The sequence below is a fragment of the Petaurus breviceps genome, unplaced genomic scaffold (genome assembly GCF_028583685.1).
Source record: "Petaurus breviceps papuanus isolate PSGF00001 unplaced genomic scaffold, PetGlider_PUasm1.0 138, whole genome shotgun sequence".
In the NCBI taxonomy this organism is placed as follows: domain Eukaryota; kingdom Metazoa; phylum Chordata; class Mammalia; order Diprotodontia; family Petauridae; genus Petaurus; species Petaurus breviceps.
This window is the reverse complement of record NW_027185694.1, coordinates 29,048,092-29,069,847: the sequence shown is the minus strand read 5'-3', so window position 1 is coordinate 29,069,847 and position 21,756 is coordinate 29,048,092. Positions and strand designations below refer to the sequence as shown.

Below are 21,756 nucleotides of genomic sequence, written 5' to 3'. Positions count from 1 at the left end.
GAAGGTCAGCACCTTCTCTGAAATATATAGTCTTAGAAGTTTCCTAGAGCACTGAGAAGTTAAGTGACTCGCCCAGGGCTACACAGCCAATATGTGTCAGAGGCACACACCTGGGGCTTCCTGACTCTAAATTTAGATCTCTTTCTACTACTCCATGCATCCTCTCTCTTGCATTAACCTGAATAAATCTTTAAAATAATAATAGAAATGGATAGACCAGTATAAATAAAATTGAAGTGAAATTTCTGGTACCAAATGAATCTATCTATGTCTATGTGTAGTGTGTGTTTGTATTATGTACACACAAATACACAATACATACATAAAAATAAATATACATATATAGCTATATTTAATGCCACAGCCCTAAAATGAACCAAAAATAAAAATTGTAAAGATTATACAATGAAAAATTATAACAAAAAAAAGTTATTATAATAAAGCACCAATCCCTTTAGGGGAATTTTTCTATTTTTTTCTTAGAAAATAAATAAGTTTCTGCCACACAAAAATGTAAGCAAATTAAAGGGAAGGCGCAGAATGAAAAATGGAACTTTTTAAGCTTGAGATGAAGGTTAACAGATAGATGGGTCATGTTCACTCTACTTCCCCACTCTTCCTCCTCTCACTCTAACATGGGGAGTCAGGTCTTTGTTAGCTTTGAAGTTTGGAAACTCCACTAGCACACTGTGGGATCCCACACAACACTGTGGGAGTCACCAACCCTCCCCCTTCCTCGCCCTCCTGATTTCTACAAGCAGAAGCTGAGGAAGCACTTCCTTAGTTGTGAGGAGCCTTCATGAAAGAGAGGCCTGAGCTGTAGGGCCACAGGAAAATATTTTGGGAGAGGAGGACTCTCAGGGACCCCCGACCCAAGCAGCATTATGCCAATATCCTCTGTAGCCTCAGAAATACAAGAAAAGGGGAGTAGAGGAGTTGTGCTATGAGATTGCCATTTCTGAGGTGCTGACATCACTCACAGAGTATGGATGGGAGGAATTTACCTCACCAACATTAAGGCAGGGGGGTCTGTCCTAGCATGTATGGATGAGGGATGAAGCTGTTGGATACCTTAATAATATCTTACTATTATATATAGGTTTAAATAATGTCTTAATATTTAATAATATTAAATAATATATATATTATATATAGGCTTAAATAATATCTCTTCTGCTAAAAGCATAATTGAAGACTGTATTAAGATTTTATACCAGCCAGATTTGGAGAAAGTATGGAGAAAGGTTATCATTTAGAGAAATATCATATTAAAACTAATATACAAATACAGTATTTTTAAAAATAGTTCTTCAAAAATGTTTTTCTTAAGATTGTAAAAAAAAAAAAAAAAGGGGTAGCCAGGTGGCTCAGTGAGTAAGAGCACCGGCCCCAGAGTCCAGATGACCTGGACCTGGGATTGAATCCGGGCTCAGACACATAGCACCACACCCAGAAATAACTGGCCGTGTAACCTTGAGCAAGTTACTTAACCCCAATTGCTTAGAAAAAAGAAAAGAAAAGATTGTAAAAAAAAAAGGGGGTGGCTAGGTGGCGAAGTGAATACAGCACCAGCCCTGGAGTCAGGAAGACCTAAGTTCAAATCCAGCCTCAGACATTTAACGCTTACTAGCCATGTGACCTTGGGCAAGTGACAACCCCAACTGCCCTGCCCTCCCCCCTCCAAAAAAGCAACAAAAAAGAAAGATTATTTAAAAAGTGGCTCTTCATAGCTAGCATTCTCCCTACTTCTTTGCAGAAATGAGGGATCATGTACATAATATCATGAACACAGTATCTGCCCTTTTTTGATATGATGGTTAGTTTTGCTAAACTTTTTTTCTTACAGTATTTTATTCTATATTATAAGGGGTGGCACTCTGGGAGGGGTGCAGGAACAACAAAGGGAACTAAAAGCTATCAGTAAAAATAAATTTTTTCAAAAACCACTCCTTCTCAAAATGGCTTCTGACTCCCGATATAGCAGAAAAAGCCCAGGAGAATCAAGTATTCATACACTTGGGGTTCAAGGGCCAAATGCCCATTTTTAATTTTTATTAGCCCTGTGCCTTATAGCAGGTCCCTTAATCTCCCTGAGCATCAGTCTCTGCATCTGTGATGTGGGGATAATATGTATATTACCACATCACAAGGTCATTTGTACCTATTAACCCATAAAACAGTCTCTAAGTGGGAGCTTTTCCATATTTACACCTCACATCTGTACAGCATCTTACAGTTAAAAAAACAAAAGCTCCTAACAATGCTGTTATTCTTTTTCTTCAGGTCCCCGGAAGCTAGAAGTCCACGTCTAGTCAGAGACTTTACGTCTATTGTTTGAGGCAACCTAAATAAACTGAGGGAGGCTCATCACCAGGTGACTAATTTGTTATCTATGATTTATGTAAAAAAACACCTGATGGTCATAGTCAACTGAAAAAAAAAATCACTAGCATGATATGACACCCAATTTCAGGTTGAATTAAGAGAGATACAGTGTTTCAGAACAAGGATAATGAGAGTTCCAATGCACTCTGCCTTCATTGGATTACATCTGGAGTACAACAAGATCTGGGTACTGGGCTTTAGGATAGCTCTTTATAAGGTTTTAGGAAGGACAAACAAATGTGTCGGAGAAAAGCTGACCAGGATGGTGAGGTGACTCATGTGAAGATCAGATGAGCTGGGGATGTTTACCCTAGAAGAGAAGGGGGATGAGGGGAAGGGAAGAAGAAGCAACCTTGTTCTGCTTGGCTCTGGGGCAAAGCTAGGAACAATGACTGGAAGGAGTAAAGAGACAGATTTAGGCTCAATATAAGGGAAAAAAAAAATCTCCTAATAATTATAGCTGTTCCAAAGTAAAATGGGCTGCCTCCGGATGTACTGGGTTTTCTGCAAGGAAAAAGCTGTTGACCACTTGCTAGGACACCACAGAGGTGTTTCCTGGTCAGGCATGGGCTGGCCTCAGTGACTTCTAAAGTCTTTTCCAACTCCAATTACAAATCTCCCCAGGGCCTCGTTGGCCCGTTGAGCACACCCACAGGCTCTACTGCCCTCTTCTGGGCTGCCCACCAACCTACAGCATCTTCCTCTCCACACAAGCTGAAGAGAAACAAAGATGAGCTCACCCAGCTCTTCTTCCAAGTATGTTATGTATCTGCCATTGTCAGTGAGAGCCTTGAATACTTCTAGCCTCTCGTGCAGGTCTTCATTGGAAGGGTAGTTCTTGATTACCTTAAACAGATGTGCTCTGAGAACACCCAAGCGTTCCCCCTAGGGAAAAGAAGAAAAGTCACTCCCATTCTGCCATTTACTGGCCATGTTACCTTAAGCAAGTGGTTTCCTTTCTCTGAGCCTCAGTTTCGTGCACTGTACAATAAAACAAGGCAGCTGGATCAAAGTATACCTAAGGTCTCTTACTACTTGAATCAATGAACCCGTGGGATTCTATTTCTCTTTAAAAGCAGCTGGGTTTTCCATGCTGCTAATATACACATCTAATGATTCCATAATGGCTAGAGAGATCACAAACAGGAGCTGTTAAGCCTGTGAGTAAAAGACAGAACTAAGTACTGGGACCTTCAGATATGAGGTCATTTGCTACCCAAGCCCCATTTTAAGATCCTGCCAGAATTCTCTCTTCAGCCAGAACTCATAAGTAGATAATGCAAATAAACTTATTACAAAAGTAGTCAAGCTAAGACTGAGAAAATGATAGCAATAGCCTCCTTGGCCTCCTTACTTCCTTCAGAGACATGATTTCCTCCTCTATAGTTACTATAGTTACCAAAAATACTTCCCCCAAAGCAAGTGGTATAAAAGTCATTTAGAAGAGCTGCCACTTCTGATAAGAATCATAGTTAATATTGATGCAGCACTTTTAAGATTTGCAAACTCATTTCCATATCTTACTTGATCCTTGCAACAACCCTGTAAGGTAGATGTTGTTATTATCCCCATATTACAGATGAGGAAACTGAGGTTAAATGGTTTTCCCTCACTAGGCTTGTGAAAGGATTCAAGACTCCAGTCTTCCAGATGCCAAGTCCACCACCACGGACAGATTCCTGTGCCATCACGGACATTTATCAGGGTGCTAGGAAGTCTTCAAAGTGCGTTATACACATCTTCCAATCCCTTCATGGGTCACTCCAGGGGATAGGGACCCAAGGAAGGGAACATTGGGACAAGTTATTACAGCAAACCAATGACCCTTTATCTGCCTGACTTACCTGACCCTGAATAATGGCCTTCAGCAGATAGAGAACAGCATGCCGGGCTTCTGCTGGCCTCTCAGGTTGTAACATGTCAGCGACAGCTCTCCAGATAGCTTCTACTGCATGCTGAAAACGCGAGCAAAGGGAATGGTAGTTACTGCTCTGGTCTCAATAATCTCAGCTCTCCCTTTTAGTATAAGGACACCCAAAAGACATTACCAAAGCTGAAGAAAAGAGCTTAAATTGAAATCTCTCTGCATTTCAAAACTATAAAATGAAGTTTTTCTCCTTTGCAGTGGCTAGAAATCCACATTTCATTGTGTACCGTCCAAAACCCTCTCTGACTATGTTAACCAACAGAATGGCTTAAGGTAAGTTAAGACATTAAGTTGTCATCATTGTTTCGATCATGTACAACTCTTTGTTGCCCTGTTTGGGGTTTTCTTGGCAAAGGTACTGGGATGATTTGCCATTTCCTTTTCCAGATCATTTTACAGATGGCAAAACTGGGGCAAACATCATTAAGTGACCTGCCCAGGGTCACAGAATTAGTAAATGTCTGAGGCCAGTTTTGAACTCAGGAAAGCAAGTCTTCCTGATTCCAAGTCTGGCACTCTATCCACTGTACCACCTAGCTGCCCAAAAGCTTAGTCACAGCTCTTTTCAACTCTTCATGAAACTTCAGTGCTAATCACAATTCTGCCAATGATTCACTGAGTGACCTAGCACAATCACTTAGTTTCTCCCTCTATAAATGTGGGAATGAGACTAGATGGGAGCTCTTGGTCCCTTCTAAAGACATTCTATGAGTCTATAATTTTTTATCTAAAGGAACCATAGACTCCAGGCTAATTCCTCCCTGCATTTCCCATTAAGAATGATTTAATCAGGGGGGGGCTAAGTGGCACAGTGAATAGAGCACCAATCAAAGTCAGGAGGACCTGAATTCAAATCCAGACTCAGACACTTAGCTTACTAGCTGTTATACAGCTTAGGCAAGTCACTTAACCCCAACTGCCCTGCTTTCCCCCTTCTCCCCCAAAAAAGAATGATCTAATTACTAGATTAGTAGTAAAACAACTCCTCTACCAAAGAAACACCTGTGTATCTGCTAAGAATTTTCTTTCCTATTTCCCCTTCAGCAGCCTGTTCAGTCCCCCTAGAATGTCATTCACAACCTATCACTGAAGGTGGAGAAGGTTCAGTCTCTTCAATTCCTAAAGTTTAGAAGCTCTCAGACTCTAACAAGAGCTTAACGTTGCATCTCTTCACCTGTATCCCCCTGGACACAAACATACCTCTTCAAATTTCTTAGTTTTTGCTACTTCACAGATTTGACCTATGGTCCGAATCCGATTGTTCAAGCCACATTCTACACTGAGTTCCTGGGAAGAGAAGTTGAGAAAGGAAAGTATTCAATCATCTCCAGTCTTTTAGAGCTGTTAGGCCCAAGCCACCATCAACCCCATGAGTCATGCCATATGAAAGTCATTCTAACAGAGGTCCTTACATGTTTCCTGCAAACCTGCACCTTTGTTTTCACATGGTAGGCCTGAAGCAATTTTTTTCCTGAAATGAGGATTTGTCATGGACTGCTACCCTAAGCCCGTGGTATTACCTTACTACTATAAACTTCCCATAGGTTGGGCATATTTGGATCCACAGCCTCATAAAAATTGTAATTCATTTTTTTATGCCAAATCACCAGAATTCTCAAAGAGTCAGGACAGGGTAGTTTTTCCTGGATGATTTTTTCTGGCAAGTGTTGCTGATCACTAAGCTCCCAAGGCATTTCATAACAAACCAAGCTCCTTTTCCCAGGAATATCTTTCTGAAATAGCAGAAAAACCAAGCAGGGAGGTCACTCACCTTCAGAATTTCAGCAGTGATGATAAACTCAGTTTGTTTTCCCTCAGAGGACCGGGGAAGTCTTGATGTTCCCAGCCCTAACAGCGTCCTGAATTTCTCCTTTAGCCCAGAATCTTTGCTTGGTGGCTTAGCCATGGTAAGGAAGGTAGTGCCAGGACTCCTCTGTCCAAACGAAACAGATACATATCCTCAGCCCTTTTTAAGCTGAACCCTACCATGTCTCATATTTGCAACACAAAAACTTCCACACCACTTGGGAGTGGGTTCATCCTTTTTCCCCAACTTTTGAGTCTCACTGGTCCAGGAGCTAATCAAACTTCCTACTTGACTCCCTCATGAAAGGATCTTTTTTAAGTCTGGGAGCACAACTTGCCTCACCATTCAAGGATGAGCCACTGCATATGCATGCACTGAGGGATGGGAGACAGAGGAACGGTGAGGGGAGGATGGAGCCGCGACAAGGAACAAAAAGAAGAAAGGGAAGGGTATCCTCACTGCCCAACGAGATGGGGAATCCAGGGACAACTCTCAAATTAGTAACAGCCGATGTGTTCCTCCAGTACCTCAAGGTTTATAAAGCGCATTCCTTAGCTTCTTGACGAACGGGCTGCCAATATCATTCCCATTTTATAGATAAGGAAACCAAGGCTTCAAAGAAATTAAGCGGCATGCCCCAAGAGACATTATGTTGTTTTGTGCTTGTTTGTATGGGCCTGGGGGTGGGGGGACCCTGACAGATCATTTCTAAGTTCTCCTTCCTACACTAATGATTGTAAGGTTCTAAATCTCAGGGCAGAGCCTCGATCCGGGGTCCTCGGACACGAGCATGGCTCTTTCCACACACTTGCCTATGACCCGTGGGTTCCAGGCAGGTTTCCCACGGCCAACTCACTGTCTTGATACACGCCCCAACCCCGAAGACCAAAATGGGGTGAGAGCAGCAAGGAGACCAGAACCACGGCTGGCTCGCACGGGGAGGGAGGGGGCGTGGCGGCTGCAACCCGGGAAGGTCCACAGACCCTCGGGCCGGCGCAGCGCTGGCCTCCTAGCTTCTTGGGAGGCCCCGGGTCCAGCCCCCTGGAGAACACCCCCGCCTCAGCCTACCAGCTGGCCCGGGGCACTGCTGCCTAGGGCGCCGCGATCCGGGGATGGGGTCGGGGCCCTGGATCAGGGGGTCCGGACAGGACTCACCCCAAACCACCCCTGGCACCGACTAGCGGAGCCCCCACCAGGCAGACGAGAATTGCAACGACCCCAGATACCAGCGGCCTTCCGGAAGCAGGCCCACCACTTCCGGCAAAACTGTGGCCCGCTAGGCACACCCCCGGGCAAGGCCTGCAGGGAATTGTAGTCCGTCAGCTACTCTCCCTCTCCCCCAGAAACCTAGAGAGGTGGTAGGAGATGCAAGGACCCCGGGAGAAGCCGGGATGTATCACGTGGCTGGGCCTTCCGGCCAGCGCTTCCGGTCCTCGCGAGGCTTCCTCTTCCACTGAAAGTGAACGAGGTGGGCGGAGACTTATCGCGATAGAGGCCGAGGAACTGGTTGTCACCTGATATGGCCGCAGTGCATTTCGGGAGTTGCAGTCCACGGTGCGTAGTCAGACATGAGCACCCCAACTGGACCCAGGATGGTGACCCGCTGCATGAGCCGCTGTTCTGGGCCGCAGCTGTTCGCAGAGGATAAGCTTCCACCGTCCCCTGGCAAAGAGGAAGTCGCAGGTAGCACCGCTGTGTCCTACCTCTACCCATCTTTCACCCTTAAACTTGGAGACACGGAATCTGAATTCGAAACCTGACTGTGCTATTTCTACCACCATTAGAACCTTGGGCTTCAGTGCCCTTCTCTGTAAAATGAAGGAGTTGGATGAGGTGACCTCCAGGATCCTGTCCGCTTCTGTGTCTCTAGTTGCCTGACCCCAGAGTAGATGATTAATAATACTTCTGGGGACTGATGAGAGGGACTTGAACGCATATTAGGATCCTGAGTTGGGCGGGGGTGGGGAGGTAGGAAAGAGAGGGAGAATTCTGAGGAGGGGGCTACGAGGGAAGAAAGAGGGACCAGACAGAGGTTCCCCCCCCCCAGACTATAAGGTAGAAGGGCAGGATGAGCCCTGAAGTAGGACTGGAGCGGGTGGGTTTCAGAAGTATGTGGACATTTATTTATTTGTTTGTTCATCTATCCAAAATTTTTGTTTGTTTGTTTATTGGGGAGAGGGAGGAACCTTCTTCCTGCCCTACCTGGGATAAGACTTCCGCCAAACTGTGACAAACACAAGAGTTTCAGTCATTTCCCATTTGAAGCTGGACAGAGGCAGAGATAAATCTCCTTACTGAGTGTTTTGGGGAGTGTTAGCAAAGGAAGGGGGCTTTTCTACCCAGTTGTAAGGAGGACACAGCCCAAAAGCCCATCCCATGGGACCTCATTAGCTTCATTTTCCACCCATTCTAGCAATCTCTGACCTTTGAGAGACAGGCTGCTCACCCCACTCCCACTTCAAAAGGAAAGGACAAGGAAGGAATGGGGGGGGGGGAGAGAATTTGAAACTTAAAATTTTTTTTAAATGAATATTAAAATAATAATAATGTTTTTTTAAGAGGAACTAAGTATATCCAGAACTAGAGATTGGACTCTTTCCAGGGAAAAGGGAAAGACCAAAACCCCTGAGAAGACAACGGAAGGTAAAACTTGAGATGGCTTATGAGTCTTTGGATAGAGACGGAGATGTGGACAATGAAGACAGTGCTCCCAAGAAACCCAAGTGGGAACCCCCAAACTGGAAACTCCAGCTAGAGAATATCCGAGAAATGAGGAAGTCAAAAGATGCACCTGTTGATCACATGGGAGTGGAGCACTGTTATGACCAAAATGCTCCTCCAGAGGTAAAGAGGCCAGACTAGTCCTCTGCCACATACACCTGGCTTTTCAAGTCTCAGTGTTCTCTAAGTCTGTTCTTCTGTCTTTCAGGGTGGGAGGTACCTTTATATCAACTCCCAGGACACCCCTAGCTCCAAAACCAGATTCTGCCTCTAATCAATAAGAATTTTATTTTGTCAGACTCCCTTTAAGGGAGACCTAGAATCAGTCTCCTGGCAGGACCTCAGAAATTGGCCATTCTTTTGGGCCAGTAAGATGCTGGTAAGTAAGTAAGTAAGATGTACCTGTATTGTTAAGGGTTAGCAAAATAAATTCCTCTTCCTTTTAGGTTCCTATAGGATGACTACATTTGGCACCTGGAGGAAAGTATAGCTTTAAGCCTCAGAGCATCCATTCCATGATTGCCACTTAGTCTTGGTTCCAGTGAATGCCACTGCCTAGCTGGGTACTGTGTTGGCCCATAGGTTCTGCACATTTCATTGCTCCTATTCCACAAGACTTCTTCCCTTTCCTGGTCTCTGCCCAACAGGTGATGAGATACCAAGTGCTGCTGTCACTGATGCTGTCCAGCCAAACCAAAGACCAAGTCACAGCAGCTGCCATGCGGCGGCTTAGGGACAGAGGCCTGACTCTAGACAGCATCTTGCAAATGGACGACAATACCCTGGGTCAGCTCATCTATCCAGTTGGCTTTTGGAGGGTGAGTCCAGGCCCAGGGAGGTTTTTCTCAAAGCTAGGAGTTGGAATCCCCAGGGCTGAGAGGACCAAGGTATGACATCAAGTTTAGCCAGCTTTGGAAAGGGCACTTTCTTTTCCAAAAAGACTTCATTAGCATCATCATCATCATCACCAGAAGGGCTGGTAGCTTTCTATTCCTAGCAATTTACTATTACTACTACTAATAATAATAATAATAACTAGTATTGATACAGCATTTGCTACATGCCAGGCACTGTGCTACACTTTACAATGATTCTTTCATTTTTTTTTCTTTTCTTTTTTTTTTTTTAAAGCAATCAGGGTTAAGTAACTTGCTCAAGGTTACACGGCCAGTTATTTCTGGGTGTGGTGCTGAGTGTCTGAGCCCGGGATTCGATCTCCAGGTCGTCCCAACACTGGAGCCGGTGCTTTTACTCGCTGAGCCACCTGGCCGCCCCTAAGCAATTGGGGTTAAGTAACTTGCTCAAGGTTACACGGCCAGGTGTTTCTGGGTGGGTGCTAAGTGTCTGAGCCCAGGATTCGATCTCCAGGTGGTTCTGACACTGGAGCCGGTGCTCTTACTCGCTGTGCTACCTGGCTGCCCCTGATTCTTTCATTTTATCCTCACAACAACCCTGGGAAGTAGATGCTGTTATCATCCCCATTTTACAGATGATGAAACTGAAACAAACAGAGGTTCAGTGATTTGCCCAAAGTCACACAGCTAGTCTGAGGTAGGATTTGAACTCAGGTCTCCCTGACTCCCAGCCTGTGGCTTGGCTCTATCCAGTGTACCCCCTAGCTCCTTAACTAGGAGCTTAATATGTTTTCTACAAAGATACCGTATGCTCTGCCTCTACCTTCTGGGTATTTACACACTGACTCAGAGAAGTAAGTATATAAGACATCTTTATGATAAATGAAGAACTAGTGAAGTAAGTGTACGGCAGAGACTAGTGCACCTAACTTGTCATGAAGGGAAGGGGTCAGTAATTCATCACCAAGCTCTATTGGTGGAGGAAACTAGTCCCTAACAACTGAGAATTTAAACTATTGGGAACAAAGGGATTCGCCCCAAAAGAAAATGAACAATACGAGACAGAGGTCAGAGAAGAAGGAATAAACTGTTCCTTTCCCAGGAGGGCAAGTGAGGAAAGCTTTGTGAAAAAGCAGTGGGGGGGGGGGGGGTGGAGGGGTTTAGAGTGGGGAAAGACATCTGATTTGATCTGGGTCTTGAAAATTGGCAAAGATGGAGGTGGTAACTTCCAGTGTCATCATTTAGCTGAAACTACTCTCTCCAAAGTTATCATTGATCTTGTAATTGTCCAGTTTAGATGTGACTGAGGTTAAGGTAGATGATGAAGGACAAATCGAAAAGGTGCTAGAATTCATGGAAAACTCAATCCAATTCCTTCTTAACTTCTCTGCAACACTGGATATGGTTAACCAACATCTGCTCCCAGATTCTCTCTCTTTTCTGGGTTTTCACTTCCTATGTGGTCAACATGCCTCTGTTTCTTTTGCTGGATCCTTATCCATATTACTCCCACTAACTTTGGGCGTCCTCTCTAAGCCTTTGTCCTGGATCTTCTTCTCTTTGCTGTCTCATTTGGGTATCTCTTCAGTTTCCATGGGTTCATTTAGATCCAGACCTACTCCAACTACCCCCATCGCTCCCCTCACACACCTCTCTCTCGAGTTCCAGGAATGTATCATCAACTGCCTAGCTGGACATTTTGAACTGGATGTCTCATGGGTGTCTCAAACTCCACATCTCCAAAATGGAACCTATAATCTTTTCCCCCAAAACTCTCCCATCTTCCAAGCTACCCTTTTACTATCAAGGTACCACCATCCCCTGAAGCACCTAAGCTGGCAACTTCGGTGCCGTCATCAACTCCTCATTCATACTTATCCCACATGTCCAGTGTGTTGCCAAACCTTGTCATTTCTATCTTCATGACATCTCTCTTTGTGTTCCCTTCCCACTACTCATACCTTACAAAGTTCAGGCCTTACCATCTCTTGCCTAGATTTTTGCACTGGTCTTCTGGCATGGCTCCCTGCCTCAAGTATCTTCCCACTCCAGTCTGTCCTCCACACAGCTACAAAATTGAGATTTCTAAAGTATAAGTCTGACCATATTTCTTTTCCCCTCCACCTCAACTACTTGACAGATTACACAGACTACCTCTAACCTTCAGGATCAAATAGAAAGTCCCTTTTGGCCTTTAAAGCTCAATACAGCCTGACCCTTTCCAGTTTTCTTACACATTATTCCCTTCCACATACCAGCCTATTTACTGTTCCTCTCATGTGATATTTCTTCATGTACCTCCATGCCTTTGTACTCACTTGTGCCTGGAACACTCTTCCTCCTCACCTGTGATTCTTAGAATCCTTAGCTTCCTTTTGAGACTCAGCTTAAATGCTGCCTTCTATAGGTGGCCTTTCCCACTTGTCCCAGCTGCTCTAGCTTTATGGTTACCTTTTAACTCAGGCTTGCACAATGAAAGGATTTGGGACAACCTGTGAAAAATGTGGAGGAGGTAAAAGAAAGTAAAGACGTAACAGGTACTTTGTCCATGCCCCACTTAACTCACCCCCCACTACTCTGTCTTGTGCCCATCATGTAGCTTGGCAGGTGTGTCATAACTATGCGCTCTCTTCTGTTTGTCACATGACCTGAGGCAACTAACCATCGTCAGTCTGTCTCTCATCTGGAGAGGTTCAAGAGTCTTATCTTTTCGCCATGTTTTCATTGTTATTGGCATTGAACAAAGTGCGTGCAACCAACGCAGCTGATGCCCACTATTCAGTGAGTGGCAACATCTCAGGGGGTCTTTTGCTCGGCCACCCTCCAAGTTACATGAGTGTCAGCACTCTCTCCAAGGTCAGACACTCAGCTTAATATTTCTTTGTATGTGAGCAGTTGCTGTGGAGATTTTTGGTTCTAACATTAAAGCTTTTGGGGGTAACTTTGTGAAATGGTGATAAAAAGACATGGAAAATCAAACCAGAATGTAGTGTTTAATCCAGAGAGGACAAATAGATACTTGTTTACTTACGTGAGAGCCAAAATATTGTGCCTTATTTGCCGAGAATTAATAGCTGTTACAAAGGAATACAATCTTTGTCACCATTTTGAATCAAAACATCCTGACTTTAACAAATTGGACACCAATGAAAAACTAATTTAGGCATCCAAATTGTTGAAAAAAAATCTCACTGGGGAACAATGGTTTTTCAAGAAAATAAACTCAGAAAATGAGGTGACTACCAAGGTTAGTTTTCAGGTTTCTAAAGAAATTGCTGCTGCTGGGAAGTCTTTTACTGAAGGTGACTTCATAAAGAAATGTTTGCTGATTGCAGTTTCTGGATTATGTCCTGATTTAAAAAAAAGTGTTTTTGAGGAGTAGTTCAGTCATTAATTATATTTTGGTCCCTACCTACTGCCAAGTTGTACAGATCTATTTTAGCTACTTTGTACATGTCTTGTATGTAACTTTCTTACTGCCCTCCCCCCACCAGAATAGAAACTCCTTGAGGACAGGGTTTCTGTTTTCCTTTGTATCCCCAGCATTTCGCATAGTGCCTGGCATGTCGGAAACACTTCATAAATGCTTACCACTTGATCTATTGAGAAGAGTGAGCAAAAGAGATAGAAAAAAAGGCAAATTGGTATCAAATTGTGGAAAGTTTTGAATGTTAAGCCAAAAAGTTTGGATTTTTATCTTCTAGTTAATGATGGAAAGTAGGGAACATTGTTGGTGTTAGCAGGGGAGTGACATGGTCAGAGCTTTGTGTTAGGATGATAAGTGGCCTTGACAGGATGAATTGGGGCAGATAGGTAAAGAGGCAGGAGGAAAGGATACCCAGTAAGAGACTGTTATAATAGTTGAGGCAGGAAATAATGACTTGGGTAAGAATAGAAAGGAGAAGATGGCCCTTGGTACCACAACACTTCTCAATGGAAGGATTTGCAAGACCTGATGTCTCCTTGAATGAATGAATGAATCAATCAATCAATGAGAAGGACTTCTAGCCAAGATGGCTGCCTGAAGAGACAGTCAGCTTAGCTCCCCAAAACCTACTCCAGGAAAAAATAACCGCTTAAAAACCCCACATCAGACCAAGTAACAATCGGTAAATCCAGTGAAAAACTATAGTGACTTCATCCACTACAGAACTGCACAAAGTTCAGCCAAAAGCTTGCAGGCAATAAATAAGAAAAGGTGTAGGGCAAATCAGAAAAGCCAGCTCCTGCACTCAGGCAAACCAGGCAGCCGCTTCCTGGTATGACCAGAGACAAGGATAGCCCAAAAGCTCTCTCTCCACAGCAGGAACCTTCGAAGAGACCAAGAGCAGCGGCAACCAGTCCAAGCACAACAGCATACAGACCAAGACTCCAAAGGCCCAGGCCCTTAGTACTGTGTCCTGACGACTACCACAGAAGTCCATCACTCTGGACTTCACAGATGCTGGAAGGGAGAGATCAGAGCAAAAGCCCAGGTGATCCAACATGAGAGCAAAAAGGGCCCGCCTCCCCTGCCTGAAAGTACGACAGAAGAGAGAGCCCAGCCCTTATACAGAGCCCTAATTCAAGAACTAAGGATGGAGAGGCAAGGAAGCAAAAGAAGATACAGCCACTAGAGAGAATTATCCTGGATCCAGAGATGTCCAGAAATTACCCCCGAAGGAAAGTGGTGTTGTTCAGTGGTGTCCAGCTCTTCATGACCCCATTTGGGGGTGGTCTTGGTGAAGATATTGAAATGGTTTGCCATTTCTTTCTCCAACTCATTTTACAGAAGAAGAAACTGAGGCAAACAGAGTTAAATGACCTACCTAGAGTCACATAGCTAGTAAGTATCTAAGGCTGGATTTGAACTCAGGTCCTCTGGACTATAGGCCTAGTATTTTATCTACTTTACCACCTAGAAGGAAAGTATAACTCCATAACAACTACATGTAGTCGCTGAAAGGAAAATATGGATCTTCCCAAAAGTATTATAGATATATAGATTTGGGGGGGGGGGATGCACGTGTTATGTATGTATGAAGCAAGAAATAAAAAGTGAAGTAAATGCTCTGGAGGAAAGAATTAGAAAAATAAATAGCTTTGAGCAAAAAGGAAGGAAGGAAAAAAAGAAAGCACGCATTTATTGTGTTAATTATACACCGAGGGTTATTGGTAAAAATAGAAAATAAGGGTCCATAGGAGGAGACACCACGTATAGGAGAGTTCGGCATGAGGGCCGATGAAAGGATCTGTTGGTCTGTAAGACCCTTGGGGTGCTTAGGTAGTTCAAGTGGCAATGTCGGGGCCTGAAGAACATGGGAGTGATTAAATAGGAGATGGAAAGAAGAGACAAAAAGAGGCGAAGACCAATCAGAGGTTTTAAGCCTGGGTAACTGGGAGAATGGAGGTATGTCTTACAGAAGTAAACAAGTCAGGAGAAGGGGCATGTTTTTGAGGGGAAAATGATGAATTTAGTTGAGTTTAGGGTGCCACGGAAATATTCAGTCAGAGCTGTCCCATAGGCATTGGAAATGTGAGGCTGAAGGTCTAGGGAGTGTTTGGTGCTGGATGCACAGATCTAGGATTCTATTACTTCTCAGTTGTCCTTTCCATTCTTCTTGTTTTCTGTACCAAGTCAGCTTTCTTCACCATCCCTGTCTCTGGGCCCTTCCCTTCCTGCCTTTCACTGATCTGTAGGATATGTGGGTCCTCCCAATTTCCCCTGTTTACCCCATGGAATTTGTCACACGCCCCTCGTCCAAGTGAAACAAGAAGATGGTATTCTCAGCAATTCTCCCTACCCCCTCTTCTCAGTCCCAAATCACTGATGCCATCTCTGGCTGTCCACCCCTTGTGCCTAAGAGCCTTGCTCTTAGCTAAATATACCCAATTCTGCTTTTCTGCCTGTTCCTGGAGGAGGTACCCTACAGGGTGGAGTCCATTTCCCGGCAGCATTTAGCGTGGGCTCTATTTTGTCAAATGTGTTTTTAAATAGTCCTCTGTGTTTAGTGCCTGAGAGGGTATATTTCCCACCCAGGTCTCCCTGCTGTGTTTCTGCAGATCATGGGACTGCAGTAAACAGGCAGTTTAGGAGCTGGTCTACAAAGGAACCAAGCCTGCTTTGGCACAGAGAAAAGGCTGCTTTCTTTATGTCCTCAGTGCCCCTAAACTCAGGATGTTTTGGAATGAAGGGAACCCTGAAAGTCTCACAGTCTGCTCTCCAGAGTTTTTCCCAGGATTTCCATAGGGAAGGCCCTGTTTTGAAGCATCAGGCCTGTCTGTGGCTTCTTGGTGGATCATACAACCTTGCCAAAGGCCAGACTTTGTGTGGGATGTGAGACATCAGCCAGGCTGACCCTTCCCTCATGTCTCCCTCCTGTTACTTTCCAGGGGAGTTCATGTTCTAGCTTATTAGGACAAGATCACACTGTTCACAATGATGAGCTAATGATGTCACGGGCCCTCAGCCAGAAACTGCTATTGTGTCAGGCTGGGGGGAAGACCCTGTCCCAGGCTTTTATGTACTACCCGTGCCCTGTTCAACTTGACCCTGGCTTCTCCCTGGCTTTGTGCTCCAAACATCCTGAGCTGACATACACACCCGTCCAAACAACCAAACAAACCTCCTGTTCCCTACTCGCCCTCAAGGTCCCTGGCTCTGTTAGCTTTCAATACACATGGCACCCTTCCCTTGAGGAACGCCAGAAGAGAGATGTAAACAACAGAAATTTCTTACAAGCCAGATTAGTTCCTCACAACCTGCTGCCACGTAGCCGTGAATATAGGAACTCCCTTGCAGCAAGGGTTTGGGCTGACAAGGCTACTTTTCTAGGCAAGGAATTCACCATAAGGGAAAATTCCTAGAAGGGACTAGCCACACAAATCCCTACAGGGAACAAGGTTCTTCCTTTGTCCTTATGCTATCCTTCCAAGCCTATGGCCCTTCATGGGGTTTTTTTGGATAATCTAATGCTGACAGGCAGTGTAGTGTAATGAAAAGAGCCCTGGACTTGGGATCAGAAGCCTGAGTTCCCAGTACCAGCTGGTACTTACCGTAATGACCATGTGACCCTCTAGAATCTTTTTTCCTTGGCTATAAAATGCAGGGACTACTTTTCTCATACGGTCGGTTGTGAGGAAAGGTTACCCCCAAAAAAGCACAGAACTACAGATAGAAAGACCTGTACACTTTTGTTGTTAGTGATGGCTTCTGGGTTTGCTCTGTTGTTCCTCCTTTGGTTTCTTCATAATCTGTGACACTGTGGATCCCTGGGATTCTAGTTCCTTGCACACCCAGATGTGAAGGACTCAGGGTCCTAGAAGGGGATCCAAATAGCGTGAGAGGGTCTGGCAGCACCTGGCTCAAAACCTCTTACCCATAAGGCACTTGCCTCATCCAGTTGACCAAAAAAGGATTAGGCTTGTCCAAATTGCTTCCTAGTCACCCTCCCTAAATCTGGGTGGTACGTGAATCTAATGGAATATCACGTCATATAAATAAGAATATAAAATGCTCTAAGACTCTAATAACTAGGGAAATGCACATTTAAACAACTTGGAGGTACTACCTCACACCTATCAGATTGGCTAAGTTAACAGAAAAGGAAAATGACAAATGATGGAGGGGATGTAGGAAAGTAGGGACCTTAATGTACTTTTGTTAGAGTTGTGAACTGATCGAACCATTAAGGAGAACAATTTGGACCTATGCCCAAAGGGCAATAATACTGTGCATACCCTTTGACCCAGCAATACCACTAGTAGGTCTGTATCCCAAAGAGATCAGAGAAAAGGTTCTGCTGACCCAGACTAGGGCAGTTTACCATGGAGGGCAGGAGGTATCAGTGCTCTGGTCCACCTTTGTTCCAAGCTTTGGCCTGCACCGAGCACCCATGCTCTGTCATTGAAATGGGTTGGTCCTGGGGGCTGTGGGACCCCAGAGTGAGGCCTGTTGTTATCAGAGAGCAGAGAGCTGATCTCAGGTTGGATGTTTCAGAGCAAAGTGCAGTACATAAAGCAGACAAGCAAGATCCTGAAACAGCAATATGGGGGCGACATCCCAGCCACTGTGGCAGAGTTGGTGACACTTCCTGGCGTTGGACCCAAGATGGCGCACTTGGCCATGGCCATTGCCTGGGACAAGGTGTCAGGAATCGGTAAGTGGGGCATTTTACTTGCTGGTGGGTGGGTATGGTCCCTCCTCTTGTGAGGTACAGATGGGACAGATGTCTTGTCTCCTGTTGCCCAGGAAAGAAAACTGATATTGAGAGAAGAAAAGAGACTTACTCATTATAGCTAGCATTTATATTTAATAGCCAGCATTTATAGCATTTTGAGGTTTGCAGTGTGCCTTAGGAATCCTCAAAACAACCCTGGGAGGTAGGTGCTATTATTGTCCCCGTTTTACAGATGAGGAAACCCAAGGCAAGCCTTGGTTTTAAATGATTTGCCCAGGGTCACACAAATCCAGCTTCTATGTAAGCCTAGATTTGAGCTTGAGTCTGTCTGACTCCAAATCTAGAACTTTTTCCACTCAGCCACTGGATTTCAGCAGAAATCCTGTCCCAGAGTTTCCTGTTTCCTGTCCCAGAGTTTCATACTTCACCCTTGCTGGTCTTATTTAAGGCACCGGTGTAGCAAGCACTAGATTTGAAATCAGAGGACCTGGTTTCAATCTCAGCTCAGCTATTAACGATGATTGGTTCTTGCTTCATTGGGCTTCCCTTTTCTCCTCTATAAATGAAGAGTTTGAACTAAATTATCTCCAAAGTCTCTTCCCGCTCTGAATCTGATGCTTATGACCTTGGGTACACCCCAACCTCTTCACCCAGTCATGAGAACAGATGAGGCACTAGGGAATTATTCATTCCAAAAAGTCTTTACCCACAAACATTTATATATGTTGCCCTCTCTGTGCACTGGGGGAAGGTGGCAAAAGAAAAGTCTGCCCTGCAGGAAATCGGAGTCTAGTTGGGAAGCAATGATATACAATTACACAGGAAAAGCTTCTCATTTTAAGAGACAAGGTAACTATGATCCAAGGAAATTGGGGGAATTGCCTACGGTCATATAGGTTAGTAAGTAACAGGGCTAGGATTCCAACCCAGGTCATCAGACTCTAAATCCTGCACTCAGTTATCATAGAGCCCAGGCCTTGTATGAGGCCAGCATGGTGGAAGCAGGAAGGGCAAATTGTGGTGTGTCACTGTGCTTCTATGCATAGTACAGACACTAAGGACTTAGGAATTTGTGGGAGGGAGAGAGGAAGGACCAGTGAGTGCAGCCTGCATTGGTTAAAAAGGGAAAACTTCACAGAAGAGGGAGAATTTTATCAGGGCACTGAAGGTCAGGAAAATATGGACAGGCAGAGAGAATGTAGGAACTATCATTCAGTATACTATAGTTCTTGGAAGTACTTCATGTAGGGAATGAGAAGACAGGCCTTGCTAGAAGAGATGTATGTTGGGGAGCAAAGGAAAAGGGAAAGGGTGTCCCAAAAGTCTTGGTACAGTTCTAAGGCAGAGTAGCTTTTGGGAGCCCCTATAATTAGAGAGGTAGGAAGGGACCCGACTGAGAGGGCTTTGAAAGCCTGGCCAAGGATTTGAGGCTCCCGGTTATAGACAGTGGGGAGTCATTGAAGGTTTCTGAGCAGTGGGGGTAGCATGATCATATCAGAGGTCTGTGAGAAAAATACTCTGGCAGTAGGAAAGATTGGAGTGGGAGCATTTCTCCCTATCTATCTTTACTTGTGTCTCCAAGGACCTAGGGCTTTGGAAAAAACTGAATTAAGCTTCTAACCCAAGAGAAATCTGAATCCTCATTCCTCTGTGACATTTTAGCTATTCCCCCCACTAGTTTCCACACATAGGTAGCATGAGCCTGCCTGAAATGTTGAGTGGCTTGAATTGAGGTGAATAGTTAACTGTCAGTGATACTTTATAAGTCTGTGGTGGTTTATGCTTTTAAAAATGCTGTAGAATCTCCTATTTCAACTTTTCCTCCTAACAACCCCGAGAGAGGCAAGTTAGACATTGTTGTCCATTTTCCAGATGGAGAGACTGAGGCTGAGAGGTTCAATGACTCAAAAGTCAAATAATACTAATTAATAACTCACATTTTATATAACTCCTTTTTTGAGATTTGCAAAGTACTTTCCTCATCATCCTTATGAGGTCATAAAAAATAGCATTTTAGCCATTTTTACAGATGAGAAAAGTGAGGCCAAAAGGTTAAATGACTTGTCCAAAATCACATAACTAGTAAGAGTCAAAGCTAGGATTTGAATCCAAGCCTCTCCCTTACCCACACAAACCAAGGTCTCCTGATGAGCCAATGAGTTTTAGGCTGGGTGCTTTGGAAGCAGGCCCATTATACCAGGAATTCTTAACCTAAGGGTCCATGAACTTGGATGGGGAAAAAAATTACATCTTTATTTTACTATATATTTGGTTTTCTTTATAATTCTGTGTTTTATGTATTTAAAATCACTCTTCTGAAAAGGGGTCTTTAGACATCAACAGATTGCCAAAGCTGTCCGAGACACAAAAGGAGTTAAGAACCCTTAGGACAGCAGGGATTCTTCTACATTTGTTTTTAAATGAATAATTTATAGAGCAGCCTCAGACAGCATTACAAACGTCCTGAATAAAGAGCTCAGGCATTTGGTTCTAGGACCATGGCAGTTCTGGGCACAAGCCTTAAGGAGGGTGAGAATAGGGATCTGAAGTCAGCTAGACTTCCTGTCTCCTGAAGAATGACCCTCTTTCTTTTATCCCTGATCTTAGCTTGGAATTGTCTCTCTCCCATATGTCCTCTAACAAGTGGAGACTTTGGGCCCTACTAAAGAGCGTATGGTTTTGTGTTTAAGATGTCTGCTGTGTGGTTTGCCTGGGAAGCCATTTCAGTGAAGTAGAGAGATAGGTAGGGCCTGGGGAGTCAGTTCTTTCTACCCTGGCCTGTAGCCAGTGTTTGTGGTGGGATGCTGCAGATACCATAACTTAAGCCTTTTAGCAGGCACTCAAGCCTTATTTCTGACACTGTCCTCAGGCCCTCTCTGCCAGGGGTCTGTCTCACTAAGAGTTGACTGCTTTAAAAAGGGTACAAAATTAATAGATTGATGAGAGCTTTGGTAATGAGGTTTTGAAAGGGCTATTTAGAGATAGGAGAAACGCAGGAAATGAGTGTTTAAAAGTCATTCTCCTAGTTTTGTTCAGGGGCTGGTGATTCAGTTGCCACAAGCTGGTACTGGCTAGCACTGGAAAGATTGGTGGGCTATGCCTTCCCAAACCCCAGGTGACAGCTGGGGAGCTCCCAGACAAGATCAGATCATCTTCCCACTGGTTTCCCAGAGAAAAAGACGTGAGACAATTGATCCTCAAGCTAGTCTGTGAATTCTCCAGACTGAGACCACATCATAGACCCTGGAGGAGATAGGAGTGAGAGATTGAATTCATCTGAAAAGTGGATAATGGGCAGGTTCTTCTAGATGCCTACATCTCCCCCACTCCCTGCTTTGCCTCCCCAAACACACATACATCCACAGCATATGTGAACATTCTGGCCCTTCTGAGCACACCCTGCAGTGTGAGCTCCACCCGGGCAGCATGGCTGGCTTCATCCCTGCCTCAGAGCGAGAAGAGCTGGCTGTCACTTCACATCTTCCAGGGATCATGGGCCTGATCAGTTCCTTAGGTGACAAAAGGGGTCCATTTGCCAGCACTTTGAGAAGGCCAGGATTTGAGGTGTGTTCCAGCAGCAGCCTCCCAGTTTAGCAAGAACAGAAAACCCTATTCATGTCATGGGGAGAGGGTTTCAACTCCCTGGTTTGCCAAGGTCTTTTGACAGCCCCATTTCTTGGTTATAGTGCCCATCAGTCTCCAGAGAAACTTATTAAAATGTGGATTTCTTGAGCAGAGCCAGTCATGGCAGGCAGAGCCAGGACAGGGCGGGGGGGGGGGGGGGGGGGGGGGGGGGGCATGCTTGTTTGTTTTTCAGGAGAACCGGGGAAAACAACTTTTACAAAAGCTTTTTCAATATTTTTTTTTTTCCTTTTTTTTTTTCAACCAATCAACCCACCATCT

General features: G+C 44.6%; 2 protein-coding genes across 14 annotated transcripts in view; one reads left to right on the top strand and one right to left on the bottom strand.

The window, feature by feature from the left end:
• The window catches only part of TSC2 (TSC complex subunit 2), a 59,583-nt gene extending 52,051 nt beyond the window's left edge, over positions 1 to 7,532 (bottom strand). For 4 of the 12 annotated variants that reach the window (XM_069062835.1, XM_069062866.1, XM_069062874.1 and 1 more), the window contains exons 1-5: positions 7,275 to 7,529; positions 6,084 to 6,245; positions 5,513 to 5,599; positions 4,230 to 4,340; positions 3,126 to 3,270 (exon numbers count right to left, since the gene is read on the bottom strand). In XM_069062835.1, coding sequence (XP_068918936.1) covers positions 3,126 to 3,270; positions 4,230 to 4,340; positions 5,513 to 5,599; positions 6,084 to 6,218 — 478 coding nt within the window. In that variant the 5' untranslated portion in view covers positions 6,219 to 6,245; positions 7,275 to 7,529. The other 8 variants (XM_069062857.1, XM_069062893.1, XM_069062902.1 and 5 more) reach the window with 6 other exon arrangements.
• Positions 7,533 to 7,595: 63 nt separating this feature from the next.
• Positions 7,596 to 21,756, top strand: part of NTHL1 (nth like DNA glycosylase 1) — a 20,582-nt gene continuing 6,421 nt past the window's right edge. Inside the window, exons 1-4 of one of the 2 annotated variants that reach the window (XM_069062941.1) lie at positions 7,596 to 7,802; positions 8,722 to 8,963; positions 9,488 to 9,658; positions 17,673 to 17,832. In XM_069062941.1, coding sequence (XP_068919042.1) covers positions 7,688 to 7,802; positions 8,722 to 8,963; positions 9,488 to 9,658; positions 17,673 to 17,832 — 688 coding nt within the window. In that variant the 5' untranslated portion in view covers positions 7,596 to 7,687. Of the gene's footprint in view, positions 7,803 to 8,678; positions 8,964 to 9,487; positions 9,659 to 17,672; positions 17,833 to 21,756 lie in introns of both variants that reach the window. The other variant, XM_069062943.1, reaches the window with a different exon arrangement.